Source organism: Cibotium barometz, chromosome 21, assembly GCF_041138505.1.
Source record: "Cibotium barometz isolate CiBa-2024 chromosome 21, ASM4113850v1, whole genome shotgun sequence".
NCBI classification, from domain to species: domain Eukaryota; kingdom Viridiplantae; phylum Streptophyta; class Polypodiopsida; order Cyatheales; family Cibotiaceae; genus Cibotium; species Cibotium barometz.
The window spans coordinates 20,835,921-20,859,472 of NC_141066.1; the positions used below are offsets into that span (position 1 = coordinate 20,835,921).

The 23,552-nt window shown below is 41.8% G+C and overlaps 1 protein-coding gene across 2 annotated transcripts in view; it reads right to left on the minus strand.

Annotated features, from left to right (window-relative positions):
• Positions 1–11,195: 11,195 nt before the first annotated feature.
• LOC147626943 (uncharacterized) overlaps positions 11,196–23,552 on the minus strand; it is a 73,635-nt gene continuing 61,278 nt past the window's right edge. For both annotated transcript variants that reach the window (XM_086815498.1, XM_086815499.1), the window contains exon 10: positions 11,196–11,713. In XM_086815498.1, coding sequence (XP_086671624.1) covers positions 11,566–11,713 — 148 coding nt within the window. In that variant the 3' untranslated portion in view covers positions 11,196–11,565. The remainder of the gene's footprint in view (positions 11,714–23,552) is intronic.

Sequence of the window (23,552 nt, forward strand, 5' to 3'; positions counted from 1 at the left end):
AGAGATGATGCATAGGGAGGGACATGGAGAGAGCAAGAGAGGGTGGGAGAAGGAGAGAGAGAGGAAGAGAAAAAGGCAAGAGGTTGGGAGAGATATAGAGGGAAGGAGAGACAGAAGGACATAGAGTGAGAGGGAGGGTGGATAAGGGAGAAAGAGTGAGAGGAATAAGGGTGGGAGAGGTATAGAGGGGGAAGAGGGTGGGAGAGGGAGGGAGAGAGAGAGAGAGAGAGAGAGAGAGAGAGGAGTTAAATTGGGCTGGGCTATGAGGTGGTGGTGGAGGTTGTTAGGAGATAGTGGTGGGATGGGGGCTAGAGGTAGCAGTGGAGGGACTAGAGAGAGAATGTCCACATTTTTAAGAGAGAAGAGTTGCTAGTAAAAGCTCCCTCCACCAAGCTCCCTCAAAAAACACACTCCTCATTAAGTCCATGGGGAAAGCAACCTTCGTCCACATAATGTTGCACATCTTTGGAGCTCTGGCCATCTCGTGTCTACTATCAAGGAAACCATTACCTTCCTTCATATAGAAAGAGCTTGGGTGGCCAATGCACCAACCATTTGGTTATCTTTTCTTACCAAAAGGATGCCAAGCCTTTTGGTAAAACTCTTTTAAGCGAGGGTTTCTTACTTTATAATTCCCTTGCATTTGCTTGATGATGACTTAAGAGTCTCCCGCTACTTTCAACTCTTGCACTTCATTTTCCAAACATTTCTCAAGAGCACAAATCAAGACATAATATTTAATATTTGTTTCAACATCCATGAATATTTGTTTTCATGAGCTGAGAATCTCCCCTCATTTTCAACTCTTGCACTTCATTTTCGAAACATTTCTCAAGATAAAAAAATCAAGGCATAATATTTAACAACATTATTTGTTTCGACATCCATGAATATCTCTCCCACACCCCATACTTCTTCACCTTGAGGGTCAAACAATACAAATCCCCCTGTACCTTGTTGACATGAAAGGCTAAAGGCTCCCATCGAAGTGTATTGTGTAAGCTGTACATAGTGTCTCCATATCTTCCTCATCTTCATCCTTGCATTCCTCTCCTTTATCTCTGTGAGAATCTCCTTTTCCTATAAGCAAACAACTAAATAATCCCTTGTGGTGTTCTTAGCGAGATCAGGGTAAAGGAGAACTCTTGAAGTTTGAAGAGCCACTTAGTAAATCTCCATGTGGGGTTAGGCTTGCGAACAAAATATTGCAAGGAAGGTTGATTCATAAGAAAGTAAAAAGGGTAAGGTAGCAAGCAGTACATGAACTTATAGAAAACACCAATGAGAGTCCGTAATTTTCCATTTCTTCATACCTTTCTTTTGCTTTTATGAGTTGTCAACTTGCATAAAAGATGGGATCCATGTGCCCTAACTCTCTTTTTGTAGAAGAATTGCACCAATTGAATGAGTAGAAATGCTTGAATTAACATAGAAATATTCATCCCGATTAGGTGGTTACACAATCATGATTTTACTAATGACATCTTTGAGCTACAAGAAGGCTTTATCTTAATCTTTTGACCATTGGAAGATGACACCTTTTTTTAATTAAGCAATTTATAGGATACAACATTTTTGAAAAACATCCAAAAAAACCTCTGATAGGATTTTTCCTTTTCAATGATCCTCCTTACACCCCTTACAATTGCTGGAATTGGTAAAGAAAAAATTGCTTGTGCCTTTTTGAGATCCATTTCAATGCCATCTAAAAAAAACCACATGATCTAAAAGATTCACTTTAGTTTCTTCAATATGGCATTTGTCAAAAAAGGTCATTCATCCTTTTGCATCCTCTATCCTTTTTAAAGCAAGTTCTATCAATAGATGATCTATGCACCTTAGATAGATGTAAAAATCATCTAGAAACACTTTGATGTATTTTCCAATGTATAGCACCAATACTTGCCTCATAAACCTTTGGAATGTAGGTGGGGCATTAGTTAATCCGAATGGCATCACTATATGCATACACCCCCCAAGGTGTAAAAAAAGAAGTCATATTTTGGATAGATATGGATATGGAAATATCTAGAGTACCTATCACTAGCTTAGTACATCTTATACCTTGCAATCTGGTCCAAACTGTCATCATGAAATAGTAGAGAAAAGTAGTCCCTCTTTTTACATGCATTTACTGGGTCTAAAATTCATAGAACTACGGATTTAGGGGCCTAAAATCCATAGGAAAGTAGTCCCTCTTTATACTTGCATTTAGGAGTCTAAAATCCACAGAAATACGCCACTTTCCTCCCTTCTCTGGAGTAACCACAACTGGAGAGATCTAGTTTGAGTCTTCCACATGAAAAAGCTTTAAGTAAGTTTGTTACCTCCTTTTTTAATGTGTCATCTTAGACCACACCCAAGCACTCGAGCCTCTACACCATCGACTTACTTTGTGGCTTCAAATCAACTTTTGCTCCACCAAGGTTCCCTGATGAACTTGGGAGTAATTCTTTGCAAACAAATTGATCTAACATTTTAAAGTACTATTTCTTCTTAAAATTTGACAAGGTGCTACTAAGGAGTTTTTGATTTTGTTGGTGTCAAATGATGATATCTTTGTCTTCACTCTCATTTGTGGTTGGTGAAGAATCTTGGTGAAAAGTCTCCTTCTTTTACAAAATCAACTTGCTTTGACCTGATTTGATCATTTCCAAGAGAGAGACCAAATGCCATGGCTTCCACCTCTTTCTCTCAACAACAAGTGGGGCCATTTGAGTCTGCAGAGCTTTCTAAAGTTAAAGAGTCTTCATCCACCACTTGGTTTACATCTTTTTTGCAATGAAATTTCTCTTTCTTATAGCATTTGATTAAACTTTGGCCTTCTAGATGGTGAGTTGGTGTTGCAACATAGCTTGTGGGAATTGATACTTGCATTTGGTAGGTGGTGGGCTTGGATTTGCTATAGTGCAAGGAAATCAAAGTAGGTGTTCCTTCTTGTGAAGTATTTTTTAGGTTAGCTAAATTAGTGGGGTTTCTTTTTTAAAGTGAGTGTGTGGCCTTCACAAATATGCAATATTTTTTTTTGTAAGTACTTTTCCATATAGAATAATTTAAGAAAAATGGTTCTTCATTCTTGCATTTTTAATCAAATGGACACACTGAAGTTGGTCATAATGGACTACCATCACTTCAGCCACAAAATGACACACCCTCACCACATCAAGACACACCAAAAAGTCATTTGATAGGTATAGAATCAAGACCAAGGAATCTATGCCTACTATTTCCATTAAAAAAAATACCCATCATGATATTTCTACTACCACTATTTACATAAAAGGCATGTTTGTTGCTTCTGTATACATACCGTGCAATGATTTTAGCTCATGGCTATCGCAACTATGTCTATTGTTATTTATATATGTTTCTATCAAGATAGAGTAGCGATGTATGCTCTTGCTCTCTACATTTATACTATGACTGTAGAGAAGCCACTTCTATGTTTAACCCTATGTGTGTGTGTGTGTGTGCAATGAACAAAAGAATCACTCTGGAGGAGTGTGTGCTTCAATATGGACTCTTCTCTGCATCAGTTGGCTTCAAACCAGAATTTGAATATCAAGGTTTATCATCATGCTCACAAGAATGATATGAGCACAGGAACAAGGTTCTCTCGATTGAACTTGGCGAATCTCTCCAGGAGTTATCTCCTTAGGAACGTTTTGTTCATGATATGTTGATGGCTTTGTGGACATTAAAAAGAATTGGCAACTTCTGGATCCTAAATTCTGGTTTGATATCCTTCTCCTTTCCGTGGTTTCACCACTAAAATTCTCAAAAAATGTTGCAATGATTTTTTCCCCTGGAAAAATGCCTCTTGCGAATGTAGTGGCATAATGGATAAAATCAAAATTACAAGGAAATGTAGTTGATGGTGTGTATTGGGCTGCCGGAGGATTTTACAAGGTTCTTTTTAAAGAACCTAAACACAGAGTAGCTTTGCTGGAGAAATCGCCCCTCATATTTGGCACTTAGATGGTTCATGTATTATTGTGGTCATCGACGAATAAAGATGACGAAAGTATCATTAAGCATAAATGCCCAATTTGGGTCATAGTGAAGCATTTCTGAGAGCATTTCCGTGAACATTTCCCTGTGTTGGCTGCTTCATTGGGTAAGGTAATTTATCCTCCTTGACCTATTGAAGATGGAAATCATTTTATGATTCTCTGGGATACAACTAGGCCTATTGTTTCCTCGGTCTCTATTGGAATAAAATGTATTGATAAAAGATAGCTTGGGATTGGTCGTCAGAACTATGAGCTTATTTGGGCACCTTTGTTGGTGCACGCTTTAAATGTAAACAGTTTAGGCATATCTCCAATAAATGTCCCACTGTCATTGACAAATCACCAGTTGTGGCCCAACCTCTGGTGTGGCATCAATTCCACCTTCTACTTCTTCTACTTCTATTGCAAATGCCATTCCTATATCTATGGCTAAGCAGTAAACAAAACCAAAAGGCTCATTGCTTCTACAGCTAATCAATACGCCTCTAGATGGTTTTGTTGCCTCGAAGAAGACTTTCAAGGCACCCTAAACTTGTAATTGGACATAGACCTATGAGAATGTAGCTCATGATATGGATTCCTTAGTGGCTAACGTTCTCAATGCAAAAGCGAATACCACCACCAATGCGGTCTCGTGTAATTAGGTTCAAGTTTGTACTACTGGAGGTACTCAGATATTTGATAATTTGGAATGTATTGCAAGATCTATGCATATGGATGAGAATCATATCCTCTCATTTCTCTATCATGTATATAAGATGCTTCCAATAAAGTGTGTTACCTACAATGTACAGGGTATTTGCAATCCTCATAAATGGAGATGTTTATGGGATTATGTACATATGACGAGACCAGATATAGTTTGTTTTTGCAAGAACATAATTAGCATGAGTATGGTGGCCAGATTGGTCATTTTGCTAGATATGACATTTTCTATGCGGGAAGCAAACAATTCTCAGGTGTTTCTTTTCTTTTGCGACATGAACCGGATGGAGCCAGCATTAGAATATAATGATTCATTGGGTTGATGTATGATCGTGCAATGTATCTTGCAAGAGTGTATGGATCTCAATCTTTCCATGATGAGCAGCAAAGGATTTGAAATTTCTTCAATTCCTATCCTTGATTTTGATAACTGCTTTTGTTTGTGGAGGTTTAAACAAATCTCCACATAGGGAGGATAATACATTTGGCATTTCTCCTCTTCTTGCTCATTTTTTAGATAATGCTAACACTACGTGGTTTCGTTTTGTGCAGTGAATACTGATAGTCATTGTTGCGTATGTGGCAGGTGCTATGCTGTTGACACTAGGCAAAGAGTTGAATTGGCTAAGCGACAAATCCAGTCACTCATAATGCTCAACCATCTTCAAACTCTTACGTAAGATCAACAAAATGTATTGTGTGAAGTCAAAGTATGTGTTTCTGTGAATCAACAAAGAAAGATACAAAAATGGCAAATTTGATTGAGATGTAAGAAGCAAATCCAAGTAAAGGTTTCTCATCGAAATAATTTTTCAAAAGCTTGCATGATAATAGGAAGAGACACAAAATCGTGCATGTTAAGAAGTTTGATGGCACATGGACATCCACAAAAATGGAGCTTGCAACTAAATGTGTCAATCATTATCAAAACATATTTCAGAGTTCATTTGTTGTGGATGTTGATGTCCATGATGCTCCTATTTTAAAAAAAAAATTGTGTGCATCCCATTGTTGACAATGAATCTACTTTAAGATATGATCTCTGTTCATTGAGGAAGAGCTAACATGTGTTATAGCATTGGAAATTGGAAGTAACTTGGTTGGGATGGTTTGATGATTGAATTCTTTGTTGCCTTCTGGGATGAGCTTAAACTTCCAATCTTGACCATGATTAAAGCTGCATGGGAGACAGGACGCATGCCTACTTCCTAGAGAGAAGGCCTTGTGACTTTGGTACCCAAAAAAGCAATAGGAGAATCCTTTAATGATTGGTGACAACCAATCACGTTGATGCTAACTATCTACAAATTGGCAACTGTGCTTACAAATCGTATTGGTAGACTACATTTTATGGTTTGCGTCCACAAAAATATGGTTTTTTTCCCATAGGATAATATTGCTAATGTATATCTGGTGATGGAATATGCCAAATATACTTATCAAGACGTCCTTGTTATGTAAGTGGATGTAGAAAAAGCATTCAATGGGACTGAGGTCATGGCTGCAATGGGCATTGGTTGTGAAATGCAGTAATATATTTTTTGTTATATCAAGATAGTATTGCCTAGTGTGTTTTGGGCAGCGATCTCTCATCGAAGTGGACATTCCAAAAATTAGTGTGTCAAGGATGCCCTCTTAGTGCATTACTATATGCGATAATTGCCACACATCCACTTTTAATGTATATGGATGTCTTGACTGCACATGGAAAATTATATGGTTTGCAATTACCCAATGGTTCCCATTTTGGCCCATGCTAATGATTCTTTGTTCATGCCCAAAAATGATCCAAATTATCTCAAGTGAATCACGAGAAATTTGGAATTATTTGGTAAAGCAACAAGACTTTGAATAAACTTTTCTAATTCTTCCGTTGACTTCTTGTGTGACTGACATGTACTATTATGGCTAGGACAAATTATTTCATCAGACCACTTGGTTAGACATTTGGGATATCCATTGGCATGGTATATGTCTACGTAGGATGCCATTCATTGGGTATTGAAAAAATCGAAGGGAAGCTAGCATATTGTAAGCTTTCTACATGGCCTTTACATGTGCATCTCAAAATTGTTCAATCAATCATTATAGCCTATGTGCAATTTTACTTGCCGTTGTTGATTTGGCATAAAACAGATATTGATGTTTGGTGACATGGAATTGTAAAGGAAAACCACGCATCATACGAGAGCACTACATCTTTTGAGACGATCTTTAGTCTCCACACCTAAAATGCATGGTGGACTAAATATACTTGATCTGCAGTATCATCTCTTGGCAAGAAAGGCCACCATGATTCCCACTTTTTTAAACTTCGGCAGCCATGGGCCATAATACTTGTAGACGTATGCTTCCATCAAGACTAGAGCTTATGGCAATTGACACATTGATTAGTAAATTTGAAGGAAAAATTCTGGGATGCCCTTGTGCATCTTCCCTTCTTCATGATTGGAAATTAGCTTTGTCTTCTATTCAGTGGTATGGTAGAGACGCACTGACTAGGAATTTTCTTCGATTGGAAAGCATTCATTGGTCTTTAGTGTTTCATCAACCACTTGCAGAGTATAGGAACTACGAAAGGCCTGCTTCATTGGAGTTAACATTGTGGCTATATATATATATATATATATATATATATATATATATATATATATATATATATGTATGTATGTATAACAGATGAGGGATTTGTGTTGACTTTCCCACAAGCCTGTCTGAAACATAACTTGGGTTTGCATCACAGGAAAGTGTGGAAAACTATTACTACGTTGTTGTGGCCTTTTGAACCCATCCCAACCTTGGATGATTACAACAGACTTCATGATTGGCTACTTCTTGGTCATACAAGTTATCTTTGATTGATCTAACCTCATGCCGATACTTTATGGGGAATGCACCAGAATACTAAATGGTAGAAACAAAGGCTTCAACTAACTTGGGGTTGTAAGCTTCCTCTCAAACGTCTATTCTTATAGAGATGCCTTGTGGAAATACTTCCAATTTCCACTTTTTTAGCAAAACGCCAGACCTTCAGTGTGATAGATGTTGTAGATGTGGACGACGTGCAGAGTTTGTTCCCCATCTTCTTTGGTATTGCACGGACTCTAGGATTTTCGTGCAGGCATTGACTCGCAATCTCCGAGGAATTTTTCCTTCCTTCAAAGGAGGAAAACCCTTCTAGATTTTTGGTTAATCTTGACCATGATTAATGTCGCATGGGAGACATGATGTATGCCTACTTCCTAGAAAGAAGGCCTTGTGACTTCGGTACCTAAAAAAACATAAGGAGAATCAATGATTGGTGACAACCAATCACATTGGTGCCAGTTATCTACAAATTGGCAACTAAAATGCTTACAAATCGTATTGGTAGACTACTTTTTTATGCTTTGCATCCACAAAAATATGGTTTTTTTTCCATACGATAATATTGCTAATGTATATATGGGGATGGAATATGACAAATATATTTTACTTTTATCAGGACGTCCTTGTTATGCAAGTGGATGTAGCAAAAGCATTCAATAGGACTACATAGCTGAGGTCATGGTTGCAATGGGCTTTGGTCGTAAAATGCAGTTTTTTGTTATATCAAGATAGTATTGCCTAGTGTGTTTTGGGCAACGATCTCTCATCGAAGTGGACATTCCAAAAATCAGTGCGTCAAGGACGCCTTCTTAGTGCATTACTATATGTGATTGCCACACATCAAGACTTTGAATAAACTTTTCTAATTCTTCCGTTGACTTCTTGTGTGACTGACATGTACTGTTATGGCTAGGACAAATTATTTCATTAGACCACCTGGCTAGACATTTGGGATATCCACTAGCATGGTATATGTCTACGTAGGATGCCATTCATTGGGTATTGAACAAATCGAAGGACAAGCTAGCATATTGCAAGCTTTCTACATGGCCTTTACATGTGCATCTCAAAATTGTTCAATCAATCATTATAGCCTATGTGCAATTTTACTTGCTGTTGTTGATTTGGCATAAAACTGATATTGTTGTTTGGTGCCATGGAATTGTTGTGGAAAACCAAGCATCATACAAGAGCACCACGTCTTCTAAGACGATCTTTGGTCTTTGCACACCTAAAATGCATGGTGGACTAAATATACTTGATCTGCAGTATCATCTCTTGGCAAGAAAGGCCCCCATGATTCCTACTTTTTTTAAACTTTGGCAGCCATGGGCCATAATACTTGTAGACGTATGCTTCCATCAAGACTAGAGCTTATGGCAATTGACACATTGCTTAGTAAATTTGAAGGAAAAATTCCGAGATGCCCTTATGTATCTTCCCTTCTTCATGATTGAAAATTAGCTTTGTCTTCTATTCAGTGGTATAGAGATGCATTAACTAAGAATTCTCTTCGATTGGAAAGCATTCATCATTGGTCTTTAGTGTTTCATCAACCACTTACAGAGTATAGGAACCATGAAAGGCCTGCTTCATTGGAGTTAGCATTGTGGCTATATATATATACATTTATACATATATATGTATACATACATATATATACATATATACATACATATATATACATATACATATATACATATATACATATACATATATGCACATATATATATATACATATACATATACATATATATATGTATGTATATATAACAGATGAGAGATTTGTGGACTTTCCCACAAGCTTGTCTGAAACATAACTTGGGTCTATATCGCAGGCAAGTGTGGAAAACTATTACTACGTTGTTGTGGCCTTTTGAACCCATCCCACCCTTGGATGATTACGACAGACTTCATGATTGACTACTTCTTGGTTCTCTTCGATTGATCCAGCCTCATGCCGATACTTTAGGGAAAAATGCACAAAAATCCTAAATGGTGGAAACAAAGGCTTCAACTAATTTGGGATTGTAAGCTTCCTCTCAAACAATGTCTATTCTTATAGAGATGCCTTGTGGGAATATGAAAAACAAGGAACAACAAACTATCAAAACAAAGGTTGAATTAAAGGACATGGAAAAGAAGCCTATGGAGGACATAAACCCAAAAGATCCAAAAGCTACACATGATGCAGAAGCATCCACCTCAAAAGCCACTACACAAACCACAAAACCCATCTGTGCGACACAGGATACACAAGCCCGAAAGAAAGTTCGCTCTTGTCACATGGGCAAACATAAAGAAAACCCGACGATCCAAAGAAAGTCAAAAGATGAAACAAGTTCTAGTACGTCACTAATAAGTGAGGATGAACAAGTTTTGAGTCGTCACTAAGTACACTTAATAGACCAATCAAGAAACTACAAACCCCCAACCACCCTAAATTGAAAATCATGATCACATGACATATGCAGAACACAAAAAGCAAGCTTGGGAGAGCATGCTCAGCATGGTTGAGTGTCTTGCAGGATCACAGGTTGTAACTGAACCTCATAATACCAATCCTAAAAAAGCAACCAAAATACAAAACCCGAAGAAGTATCGCTTCCCCTTTCAAGAGGAAGACATACTCTTTATAGAAGAGTCATTAGAGACAGATTGCACGAATTATGAAGTTGAGAAAGAACGTGAGGAATTCGATGAATTCCTTACGAAATTAAAGCACTCTCTCAAAACCTCATTTGGAGGAATTCTGCTCTCATGATAGATGCAAATGTAGATGACATGCAAAGTTTGTTCCGCATCTTCTTTGGCATTGCACAGACTCATAAGACTTTCTTGAAGGCATTGACTCACAATCTCCAAGGACTTTTTCCATCCTTCAAAGGAGGAAAACCCTTCTGTATTTTTGGTGTTTTGCCATCTTGTTGGGCCGCTTTCATGGAGCACTCAAAACTATTAGGAACCATATTATGTTTTGACAACCTTCTCTAGATGCTTATGCTTTCTTTCGTGCCAATCTTCGCTAGTCCCTACATGATTGTTGACAGCTGGAGGCTATTGATACCTGATAGTTTGAAGTCTTTTTCCATTGTTTCTAGCTTTCTTCCTTGGATGACTTCTCGCATGTGGGGCCTCTGTGTGTGCGCGCGTGCACAGAAACCCTTTGCCAACCTAAGGCGTTCAAGCCTATAAAGCTGAGTAGCTGCAGTCATTGGTTGTAAAGGCCCCCAATAAAATAGTGATTCCATTTATAAGATCTACTATTTTTGGCACAAAAGAGAACCCAGGAGAGCACCATCTCGTTTTTTTGTCACATAAGATTTCACAATTATATGTATGTCGACATGCTTTGTATGACGTTGAGCAATCCAATTTACAAGATGGCTTCTGAACTTTTGTTTGCAAAGTTAATCAATGGCTCCTGCTCAAAAAACCAAACAAACCTAAGTCTTTATGCACTATAGAAACTTTAGAATTGGGCTTCCTAATCACATGCTTGCCCCTTGTCCACTCAGAACCATGTGACTTTCGAAAATCAGCAATTCAGAGGCAAGAACTTTTGCTCGGAAACTTTATGATTATGTTGTGAGCATTCATAATGCATTGTTTCTAGAGAAGCACATGAAATATTTATTCACATGTTTGATACATATCTATAGTAGAGGTGAGTGTTTTTAGTAAGACATCAGACAAGTCTTGCTGGGATGATTAATCCTTTGGCAAGCTTTGGGTCTATGAAAGCCCTAGTTCAGAGCATTTAATGAAAATTGTGGTATATAAATAACTGGGACAACTTGGACTATACAATCATTAGATGATTACAGGACTCATTAGAGCAAATGTCATACAATCATCCAACTGTTACTGTGTAACTATACTCGGACTTATGTCAGAGCAATGGGCACGTTCATCTCAAGCATGGTACGTGCAGCGGATGAAATCGAATCTGTGGTCAATTCTAAGTATTCTTAGCCACCTATGAGTGGCCTACAAGACAGGCTTGCTGGTAGGATGCTTGACTTGTTGTACTCTTCTGAGCTGCAAATGTGTTTGGCAACTTCCGTTGATTATAAAAAGGAAGGGGAGGAAAGTCTTCCTCCTTTAGCTGATAAAAGCTTTGTGCACTGCAGAAAAATTGTGTATTGTTATTGATTTGTAAGAAAAAAAAACTCATGAATCCATACATCATACATTAAAGGTAAACACACTCGTCTATATTTGAATAGTCTTGAAACTTTTCATGCTATCTCAAGACATACACCACTCAAAAAAGTAAGGTTTTCACTGAAATCTAGAGACTCTAGTAGGTGCAATGTACAATTTTGAACACAGTGGTTAAGTGTCCTTTTTTTGGTGGAGGTAGGAGGGCGGGGCATTGGGATCTAATGCCAATGTCATGTGCAAGTCTCTTACCATTTCATAACACTTTTCAGTTCCTTTAACTTTCTCTCTCTTCGATTTGATGATAATGAGCACATTAATCATAAATCAATTCCACACAAAGGTCCATAACCTGTGCGACCAGTCATGGATCACCAAAATCAAAGGAAGGCTCTTGAGACAACAGGTTTGAACAGAAAAACACTGGAGATACTGCCATTCTATTGTTTCACAAGGCAGTGGACAACGCAAGGATCAAGAGAACCCTCAGGGAAGGAAAGGATATGACATAAAAAGATATTTACACCTGCACAAGGCACATCACCTTACTTATTTGTCGCAGGAGGAACTTGCAACCTTAGCAAAGGAGCATCTGGGCAGAAGTCACCAGTACTTCACACTGTGTTTCTACTATCTGCAAGCTTTAGGTCTTTTTTGTATTTCTTTGTTGAGTGGATGCTCCAGACGTTATATTACAGATTGTATACATGTCCTATTACAGATTGGTCTCATTTCATTTTCAGTACCTTTTGTCTCCATGTTCAGAGTCTACACATGGAACGTTTGTATCATATGTTGGTTGCATAGACCCATAGGTCCTTTGTAGACGTTAATGAAATCTTTCTTTCTTTCCAAGCGGTTACAAAGACATTTGGAAGCCTTCTGTGAGCAGCCTCACAGTGAACCTCAGCAAGACCAAGGTCATGATCTTTAGCACCTCACATCAGGTGACATCCAGGCAACGCTTCACCTACATGGGATCCTGCTGAGATTGTACACGTCCTATGCATACTGTTGGCATTAGCATTTGCTGAAAGGCTATGGTGGATGAAGGATAGCCATGGTGAGAGTGTGTGTGTGTGTGTGTGTGTGTGTGTGTGTGTGTGTGTGTGTGTGTGTGTATATATATATATATATATATATATATATATATATATATATATATATAGAGAGAGAGAGAGAGAGAGAGAGAGAGAGAGAGAGAGAGAGAGAGGGTATTGCATGACTCGATTGCATGTATTGTTGTAATAACATTCAAAAAGTACAATGCTTTTATAGGCTTAAAGCCTTATCTTTTGTCCCATAGAAATCACACACTAGACAAGTGACACATGGCACACTTATCCTATCTGCACCTAAGGGTGAGATCACACATCCATAGTGAGTGTTCACACATATAGCTCTAAATCCCAACAAACCTCCCTTCGGAGCGAAGATAGAGATGCTTGAGAAGACGAGAGAGAGAGAGAGTTATATTAACGTCTACGGAAGACCCCAAGGGCCTATGAGACCAAAAGTAATACAATGGTACCATGGAAAACTGAAAGAAAAAGTAAATGAAAACATCTAACAGTACATGTGATCAACAGATGATCCTGTGTAGAGTGAGATATATTGTGATTAGCTAATGACGATACCTGCCTCACCCAAAACTGACTTGATGGTGGAGTGAATGTCAGGCCTCTGTGATGGGAGCATGTCATGTCGGCATAGAACCTCACGAATTTGTCTTTGTGTGGTGGAGGGATCTGATGCTCTGGGTCGGGGGCGTCTAGCTTGCAGAATGGATCAAGCTCTCTCGCTAAGAACGCGTGGAGCTGGAGTGCGGGTACAAGTTGTGGGCTCTGATGTCGTACTAAAGGAACTGTTGTGGGCAATGGATTCTGATGTGGATGTGTCCCACAGAAATCTGTGATGGCTCTGAGAGAGAGAGAGAGAGAGAGAGAGAGAGAGAGAGAGAGAGTATTGCACGACCCAATGATTGCTTCTATTGTTGTAATAACCTTCACCAAGTACAATGCTTTTGTAGGCATAAAGCCTTGTCTTTTGTCCCATAGAAATCACACCAAACAAGTGACACATGGCACACTAATCCTATCCACACGTAAGGGTAGGAGCACACACTCAAAGGGAGTGTTCACACATTTAGCTCCAAATCCAACAACCTCCCTTTGGAGCGAAGGTGCAGATGCTTGAGAAAACCTTCAATAGTCATAATGGTTTGGACGCAAGACTGCACTACGTGCTGAAAGGAGACACAATAGCACCAACACCTGAACTCTTATATCAGACCTGATATAAGAGCTTCACAACCTACATCATGCCCCCTTGCTCTTAGCAGGGATATGAAATGGAAATGGAGGCATTACAAGATCGAAAACACACACAAAGATTAATTCAGTTTTTGGAGGACTTCTTGGATAGGGAACCCTTGACTCACACATAGGCAACCTAGAAGGCCCAGTCATAATCTTCCTCTTCAAGAGAAAGATTTGTCATTACTGTGAGGGTATTGTCTTCTAGTGCCGTAGATGTTTTTGCTTCCTCTTCATTTTCACCTTGCATGTATCTGTGCTTGATATCTGGCCAACTTTTTGAAGCAACTTTCTTCCTTATGTCCAAGCTTTTTGTAGTAAATGCACTTGATTCTTTGGCCTTCTTTGTTCCCCTTCCAGTTGATAGCCATAGAATTGTTGGGGTTGAATGCTTTTTGGCTTGCTCCTTAAGCCGCATGTCACCAATTGGCCGACCATTTGGTCCATTCCTAGTTTTTGCGTCTCATTCACTTGAGGCCAGGCCGGTGTCTCATGTGAAGAGGCCAGTATTTTGCTGACATGGACGGGAGCCAGACTGGTGCCACCCGTGTGTTAGCAGGATGGTGTCGTATGGACGGGAGCCAGACCAGTGCCACCCGTGTATGACCTCGACTGTGTTCGATCCATGGGATTGTCACGCCATGGAAGAGCCAGTATTCGTGCCGTGTTTTGCCTATGGGACTGTCACACCATAGGGAGACTCGTGCCTGGAATTGTGTCTTACCTATGGGACTGTCACTCCATAGGAAGACCAGGATTTTATTTTTTATGTCGTGCCAGTTTTGTGCCGACAGATATTTTGTACTTGTTCCATGAACGGGAGATATGTCCATGTTACTTTTTGCACATGCACACATATTTTGCATGCTTGAAAACTGTTTTCGCATGACATGTATTCGTGTGTTTGCCTGCCTGACGTGTTACTTACTGAGCGGGGACGCCTGCCAGTGAGTCGTGAAGTCTGCCCTGTATTCTGACAAGTTTCGGTGCATGTGAACAGGTGGTAAGTATATGGTACATGTTGTTTTAATGTTATTTTATTCGAACCCCTTTATTTTATAAGGTTAGGGGTTCACACTTATTTAAAAGTGGGCACCCCCTTTGGGCACCCACTTTGGGGCCAAGGTGGGGAGCCCCACTTTTAAGTGAGTGTGGGGGTGGGCATGGTCACCAACCCCCACTAGTTCCCCCACATGCATGCGTAGAATTTACTAAGGTTATCTTCACTTTAATTTTATTAAAAAAAAGGGCCCCCCTTCAAGCGTGGAATCAATCGCTTCTCCCTGGCGCTGATTTTCACCAACCGGCGACTCTTCTCTTTCTGCTGGCGACTAGCTTGCTGCAGGCGGCTCCCTATATTCTGCACGTACCTGTCCCCAGGCGGCTGGCTGCGAACTGCACAGCAGGTGGCCACCATCTTTCTCCGTACAGCTGCGCATATTCTCATCCAGGTGGCTGCGCAGGCTGGTGTTTACCCACAGCCTGTACTCTGGCGCATGTTTTCCCCAAGGCGGCTGCTGAATTTGCTGTGCTTAGGCGGCTACTGGTTGCAGCCTGCTGCCACCACCCGAAGGCTACCTGCCTCTGTGCTCCAACAGGCTGCGCTGCCCCTTCCCAACTCTCCTCCATGCAGTCGCCAAAACATTAAACTCTGCTGGTAGCTGTGTTTATCCTCTGCTCCCAGGCGGCTGCTCCAACAGGCTGCGCTGCCCCTTCACAAGGTACTGCTGTGGCTGCTCTTAGACGTGGGCCACCTTCACAAGGCGACTACATCCCCTCCTTTCTACGCAGCCCCTCAAAGCAACTGGCTGTGTGTCCAGCACTTACAGGCTGCGTGTGCATCATCAACAAGTGGTCTCTTGCTTCTAGGACATTGTCCACCACCAGTAAGTTGTGCTCCTTTTCTCACAGCAGGCGGTGGTGGTCTTTTACGGTGACTCTTGTCTTGGTGGTTTACCACAAGGCAATTGTTTCGGCAACAAGGGTGGCTTCAGCATACCACAAGTTTTGGTCCTCTATCAACCATCTACAAGTAAGTGATTTTCAGATTTGAGTAAAGTATTATATGTTTAAATCTGATAAGGGATTCATCCCTCTACGGCCACACCCGTTCGGTGCCGGGTTGTCCAAGCTGTATTGGCGAACCTCGGTCCAAAGGTGCTGAGATCGGGAGAGCCAGGCGTTAGTACGAGAGCGCCTGTTTGTGCGTGGTCTCGGAACACCAGTGAGGCGCTCTCCGCGGAGTCCAGTGAAAGCACAGGACCGTAGAGATTGGACCACACTAGTGGTCGTTCTGCTTCGAGTTTTCTACATCGAAATTCGAGCCTATTTGTTTGGTACTGTTTTCATATGTACATGGACATTATCTGGTTCTTAGAACCCATGGAGCATTGTATTCATTAAATACTCCCAATAAATATATCATATATTGAGGGGGGGGTCGGCCCGTTCCGGCCCCAGTGCTGGTGTCAATCTTTCCATTTCTGTTCATTTAAATTCAAGTTGTTTTAAAAGTTGTCCATTTCAAATTTGTGGTTTTAAAGTTGTGCTATTAAGCGTGTGGATGTCCAACGGAGTCTTTCCCACTTGACGGGATTGGTTTCATTGGTATCAGAGCACAGTTGTTTCCCTCTTCCTAGTGGGGAAACGAACCTGTGTACTGGACATCCCGCTTTTAGCAAACTTTGAACACAATGGACAGCCAAGGCAACCCTTTGGAAGTGCCAAATTCGAGGGGTCCATCTAGTGCTTCTCGTGGGTCTGATGCCCTGCGAGGTAGACACAAGCCCCTTGAAAGGGTTCTTGATAGTGAATCCAAGGGTCAACTGTCTCCAGGAAAGACAGTTATGCTTGAACAAGAGCCTGAAGCTATGAGGGCTGAAATGGAACATATGAGAAAACTTTTGCAGACTCAAGAGCAAGAATTAAAGTTTTTGCATGAAGATCCACATCTGCAAAGTGCTATTGAAGCCAGGAAGGCTGATGCTATGGTTGATGTAACTTTTGAATCAATGGCTCGTGAAGTGGGCAAGAAACCAAGGGAGTTGGCACTTGCCTATCTCCTTCGCAAAGGTGATATCAAAGAGGGGGATGACGGAGAGCTGAAATTCAGAAATCCACCTCGTTTGAAGCATGGAGATCCCGCATCCCAGAGGCTGAAATCTTTTATGCAAAGGGAAGAGGTGACTGTCACTTCTCGACATGCATCTTCTCCCCAAGGCACTAAGCCTGATAGATTTATGTATGCCAGTGCTCATGGAGGGCATCAAAGTCACATGCATGCAAGATATGTATCTCATGGTGACAGGTCTGCTTCCAGAAAAATTTTGCCTTCTGAGTAGTCTCATGGAGAGACTATGCCATATGCAGGTAAGTCACATGCATCTGAGCTTCGAGTTCGTGGAGCACATGCCACCGTGCCCCATGAAGCTTCTTTGACGGCCCATGGAGCCCATGCAGACAGGACTACCCCGTTGGATAAGGGGAAAAGAAAAAGAGAGGACCATGAGCCTCATGCCAGGAAGCTCAAGGAGTTCAAAGCAGGTGATAAATCTGTCAAATTTGATGTCTTTCATGGTGAACATGATGCTTCTAAGGTGTTAGCGTTTGTGGCACAGTTCGACATTGCTTTTAGCGATGAGGACTTTACAGAAAAATCAAAGGTGCGCCATGCTAGCATGTTTCTGAAAGGCACTGCTGCCCATTGGTGGATCACCGAAAAGATCACCAAGGATCCCATCTCTACTTGGAAGGAATTCAAAGATAGATTTTATGCTCAGTTCTTGCCACCCAATGCGGAGCAAACTCTCACTCAAAAGTGGGACAAGCTGGAACAAAAAGATAATGAGAGTGTGCAACAGTATGTTAATAAATTTTAGAAAGTGTTGCTGGAAGTGACTCCCTTCATGCTAATCACAGAGGATGAAAGAAAGAGGAAGTTTCGTTCTGGATTGCAACCAGCATATAGATCAGGTATTGAATTGCACCCAAAACATACGTTGCAACAACTCACAGCTTCTGCCCTTGCTACAGAACAATTGGTGCTCAAGATTAAGCAGGATCAAGGAGGTTCCAAGGGGAAGGACAAGGCTGTCCCAAATCAGCAAAAGGGTGGACAGCCACCTAAAAAGAACTTCCAAGAGCCTTACAAGGGTGGTAAAGCTGAAAATAACACATCAAAAGAACAGGGCCCAAGGAAGAACAAATTTGGACTAACCCCGGAGCAAAGAGAGCAATATGCTAAGGATGGAAAATGCTTTTCTTGTGGTAGCAAAGACCACATGTTTCGGCAATGCCCAGATCGCAAACCAAAGCACGAGGACAAGCACACCAAAGCAAATGTTCATGCAGTTCCTGATGTGCAAGGTAATACAGGTCATGATGCAAAAGAGCGTATGGTTTGCAAGGCTTGGGGGCAAATCAAGGATCAGCCCGCACTCTTTATGTTTGATGACTGTGCAACTGACAATTTCATCTCTATGCAAATGGCAGCTGCATTGGGTATTGAGGTTGAAAACATGGGACCTCAAATTGAAGCTGAAGCTGCATTTATTGGCAAAGAGGTGCAGGTTACCCCTTTGATTGGGAAGTTGCGTATTCATATACAGGGCTATCTTGATAATGAGCATTTCCTAGTTGCTCCACTGAATGGATGTGATGTATTGTTGGGCAAGCCGTGGCACCATAGGCTTGAGCCCCGCAAAGACTATAAGTCTAATATGATTTCTTTTATGCATAAACGCCGCATGTACTTTATTGATGCTGGCAAAGAAGGGGATTCTATCCCAGTTGTATCACACATCCAAATTAATAAAGCAATGAAAAAGAGTCTTTCAGCGTACTTGGTTTTTGTGCGTGATAGTCTTGTGCCAAATCATCAAAATGTGGATGCTATGTCTAATGATAGGCTGAATTTTCTTAATGCATTCAACGACTGTTTTGCTGACTCATTGCCAGGTGAATTACCTCCCCAAAGGCCCGAAGATCACCGCATAGATCTTGTGCCAGGTAGTTCTCCTCCTAACAAACCCGCATACCGAGTGAGTGCTGCACAGCAAGAAGAAATTATGAAGCAGGTAAACGAGCTTTTAGAGAAAGGTTTGGTTCAGCCCAGTTCCTCACCTTACTGCTCTCCTGTGCTTCTTGTTCAAAAGAAGGACGGATCATTCCGTATGTGTGTAGACTATAGAGCTTTGAACAAGCTTACCATCAAGAACAGATTCCCTATTCCACGTATTGATGATATTTTGGATAAGCTTGATGGTTCAGCTTGCTTTAGCAGACTTGATTTGAAGAGTGGTTATCACCAAATACGCGTGGTGCCACAAGATGTCCATAAGACTGCATTCAGGACAGCCTTCGGATTATATGAATTCTTGGTAATGCCTTTTGGTCTCACCAATGCTCCTGCTACTTTTAATCGTATGATGGATAGGATATTCCGACCCCATCGCAAGTTTACAGGAGTCTTCTTTAATGATATCTTGGTTTTCTCCAAGAATGAGCAGGAACACAGAACTCATTTGGTCACAGTGTTCGAAGAGTTGCGGAAGCATAAACTTTTCGTCAATGCCAAGAAAAGTGAGTTCTTCCCTTCAGAGATTCATTATCTGGGACATATTGTATCCAAGGATGGACTTACAATGGATCCTGCAAAGATAGAGACTATTCGGAATTGGCCCGAATTGCAAAACGTACATCAAGTACGTAGTTTTCTGGGATTATGTTCATATTACAAGCGTTTCATAAGGCATTTCGCCATGATTGCCACTCCTCTACATGATCTCACGAAGAAGAAAATTGCTTTCAAATGGACTTCAAAGGAACAGGATGCTTTCTTGCAGCTCAAGCATGCGATCATATGTGGTCCGGTATTGATTGTTCCTGACTTGCACAAGTCATTCGTGGTTGAATGTGATGCTTGTGGTGATTGCATAGGAGCTGTCCTAAATCAAGAAGGGCATGCACTTGCATACGAGAGCCGTCGTTTGCATGATGCTGAGCTTCATATGGATATCTATGAGAAAGAGCTCTTGGCTGTAATTCACGCCTTAAAGATTTGGAAACACTACCTTCTTGGGGCTGAATTTGTAGTCAAGACAGATCATCAAAGCTTGAGATACTTTCTATCTCAAACCAAGCTTTCAGAGAAGCAGATGAGAATGGCAAACTTTCTTTCCATGTTTCATTTTCAGATTGTGCATACCCCAGGAAAGTAAAATGTGGTGGCCGATGCACTATCTAGGAGGCCTTATGTTGCTGCAATATCAGTGGCCTCTCATGGAGATCTATCTGCTATGAGAGATTTGTATCATTTGGATGCTGATTTTTGCCATATATGGACTGATTTGATGGCTGGTCATTCACATGCCTCTTATGTTATCAACGAGGGTTATCTCATGAAGGATAATTGCCTATGTGTGGTGAAGGATTTGCGTTCAAAGGTTATGGACGAATGTCACGCTCCACCATATGCTGGTCACAGAGGTATTATGCCTACTACTCGCATGATTAAGAGGTATTTCTTTTGGCCAAGCATGCGTAAAGACATTGAGGCTTATGTGCGTGCATGTATCACTTGCCAAAAGGTGAAATTCGATAGGCAAAAGCCTCCAGGTTTGCTTCAGCCATTGCCTATTCCCTCGCAACCTTGGGAAAGTATCACGATGGATTTTATTATGGATTTGCCTAGATCCCAGCATGGGAATGATGCTATTTGGACTATTGTGGACAGGTTTAGCAAGCAAGCTCACTTCTTGCCCGTCAAGAAAACCATTAAAGCTGATCATATGGTAAAGCTTTTTCTTGCTAATATTTTCAAGCATCATGGTATGCCTAAATCCATTGTTGGGGATAGAGATCCCAGGACTACAAGCCTATTTTGGAGGGCTTTATTTGATAATATGGGTACTAAGCTTGAGTTTTCATCAGCTTATCATCCCCAAACGGATGGCCAAAGTGAAGCTGCAAATTCAGCCATGTTGGATTTGTTGAAATGTTATGTGGCAGATCAAAAGAGTGCATGGGAGAAGTATCTTCCACTTGTTGAGTTTGCCTACAACAATACGATCCATGCTTCCACGGGCAAGGCTCCGTTTGAGATTATTTATGGCAGAGTGGTCTTGCCACCCATCCTTCGTACCAAGGATGAGATTTTTGCAGCTGATGAATATGTTCGTGACTTGGATGTTGCCTTTGGTGAGGTGCGGACAGCCATTGCAAGATCTCAGGATAAGCATAAAATGGCTGCTGACAAGCATAGAAGGGACATGGAAGTCAAAGAAGGTGATTGGGTATTGCTGAAATTTGAGAAGGCTAGGCTTCGGAAGAGGCCAGGACGAGAAGGATCATATCCTAAGCTTTCTCCTCGCTATTATGGACCCTTCAAGGTGATTCAGAAGATCAATGAAGTGTCCTACAGGCTTGCTTTACCTAGTCATTGGAAGATTCACAATGCTTTTCATGTGAGTCTATTTCAGAAATATGTGGGGCCAGATCCTGATGAGCCTGTCACAGAAGATCCGCCAGAAATTGAAGAGCTTGAGGAGATCCTCCAGCCAGAACAGATTGTTTTTCACAAGGAGAGAAAGCTACCTGCAGGAAAGCTTTCCAGGAGATACCTTGTGAAGTTTAAGAATTATTTGCCGGGGGGATGTCACCAATTGGCCGACCATTTGGTCCATTCCTAGTTTTTGCGTCTCGTTCACTTGAGGCCAGGCCGGTGTCTCATGTGAAGAGGCCAGTATTTTGCTGACATGGACGGGAGCCAGACTGGTGCCACCCGTGTGTTAGCAGGATGGTGTCGTATGGACGGGAGCCAGACCAGTGCCACCCGTGTATGACCTCGATTGTGTTCGATCCATGGGATTGTCACGCCATGGAAGAGCCAGTATTCGTGCCGTGTTTTGCCTATGGGACTGTCACACCATAGGGAGACTCGTGCCTGGAACTGTGTCTTACCTATGGGACTGTCACTCCATAGGAAGACCAGGATTTTATTTTTTATGTCGTGCCAGTTTTGTGCCGACAGATATTTTGTACTTGTTCCATGAACGGGAGATATGTCCATGTTACTTTTTGCACATGCACACATATTTTGCATGCTTGAAAACTGTTTTCGCATGACATGTATTCGTGTGTTTGCCTGCCTGACGTGTTACTTACTGAGCGGGAACGCCTGCCAGTGAGTCGTGAAGTCTGCCCTGTATTCAAACAAGTTTCGGTGCATGTGAACAGGTAGTAAGTATATGGTACATGTTGTTTTAATGTTATTTTATTCTAACCCCTTTATTTTATAAGGTTAGGGGTTCACACTTATTTAAAAGTGGGCACCCCCTTTGGGCACCCACTTTGGGGCCAAGGTGGGGAGCCCCACTTTTAAGTGAGTGTGGGGGTGGGCATGGTCACCAACCCCCACTAGTTCCCCCACATGCATGCGTAGAATTTACTAAGGTTATCTTCACTTTAATTTTATTAAAAAAAAGGGCCCCCCTTCAAGCGTGGAATCAATCGCTTCTCCCTGGCGCTGATTTTCACCAACCGGCGACTCTTCTCTTTCTGCTGGCGACTAGCTTGCTGCAGGCGGCTCCCTATATTCTGCACGTACCTGTCCCCAGGCGGCTGGCTGCGAACTGCACAGCAGGTGGCCACCATCTTTCTCCGTACAGCTGCGCATATTCTCATCCAGGTGGCTGCGCAGGCTGGTGTTTACCCACAGCCTGTACTCTGGCGCATGTTTTCCCCAAGGCGGCTGCTGAATTTGCTGTGCTTAGGCGGCTACTGGTTGCAGCCGGCTGCCACCACCTGAAGGCTACCTGCCTCTGTGCTCCAACAGGCTGCGCTGCCCCTTCCCAACTCTCCTCCATGCAGTCGCCAAAACATTAAACTCTGCTGGTAGCTGTGTTTACCCTCTGCTCCCAGGCGGCTGCTCCAACAGGCTGCGCTGCCCCTTCACAAGGTACTGCTGTGGCTGCTCTTAGACGAGGGCCACCTTCACAAGGCGACTACATCCCCTCCTTTCTACGCAGCCCCTCAAAGCAACTGGCTGTGTGTCCAGCACTTACAGGCTGCGTGTGCATCATCAACAAGTGGTCTCTTGCTTCTAGGACATTGTCCACCACCAGTAAGTTGTGCTCCTTTTCTCACAGCAGGCGGTGGTGGTCTTTTACGGTGACTCTTGTCTTGGTGGTTTACCACAAGGCAATTGTTTCGGCAACAAGGGTGGCTTCAGCATACCACAAGTTTTGGTCCTCTATCAACCATCTACAAGTAAGTGATTTTCAGATTTGAGTAAAGTATTATATGTTTAAATCTGATAAGGGATTCATCCCTCTACGGCCACACCCGTTCGGTGCCAGGTTGTCCAAGCTATATTGGCGAACCTCGGTCCAAAGGTGCTGAGATCGGGAGAGCCAGGCGTTAGTACGAGAGCGCCTGTTTGTGCGTGGTCTCGGAACACCAGTGAGGCGCTCTCCGCGGAGTCCAGTGA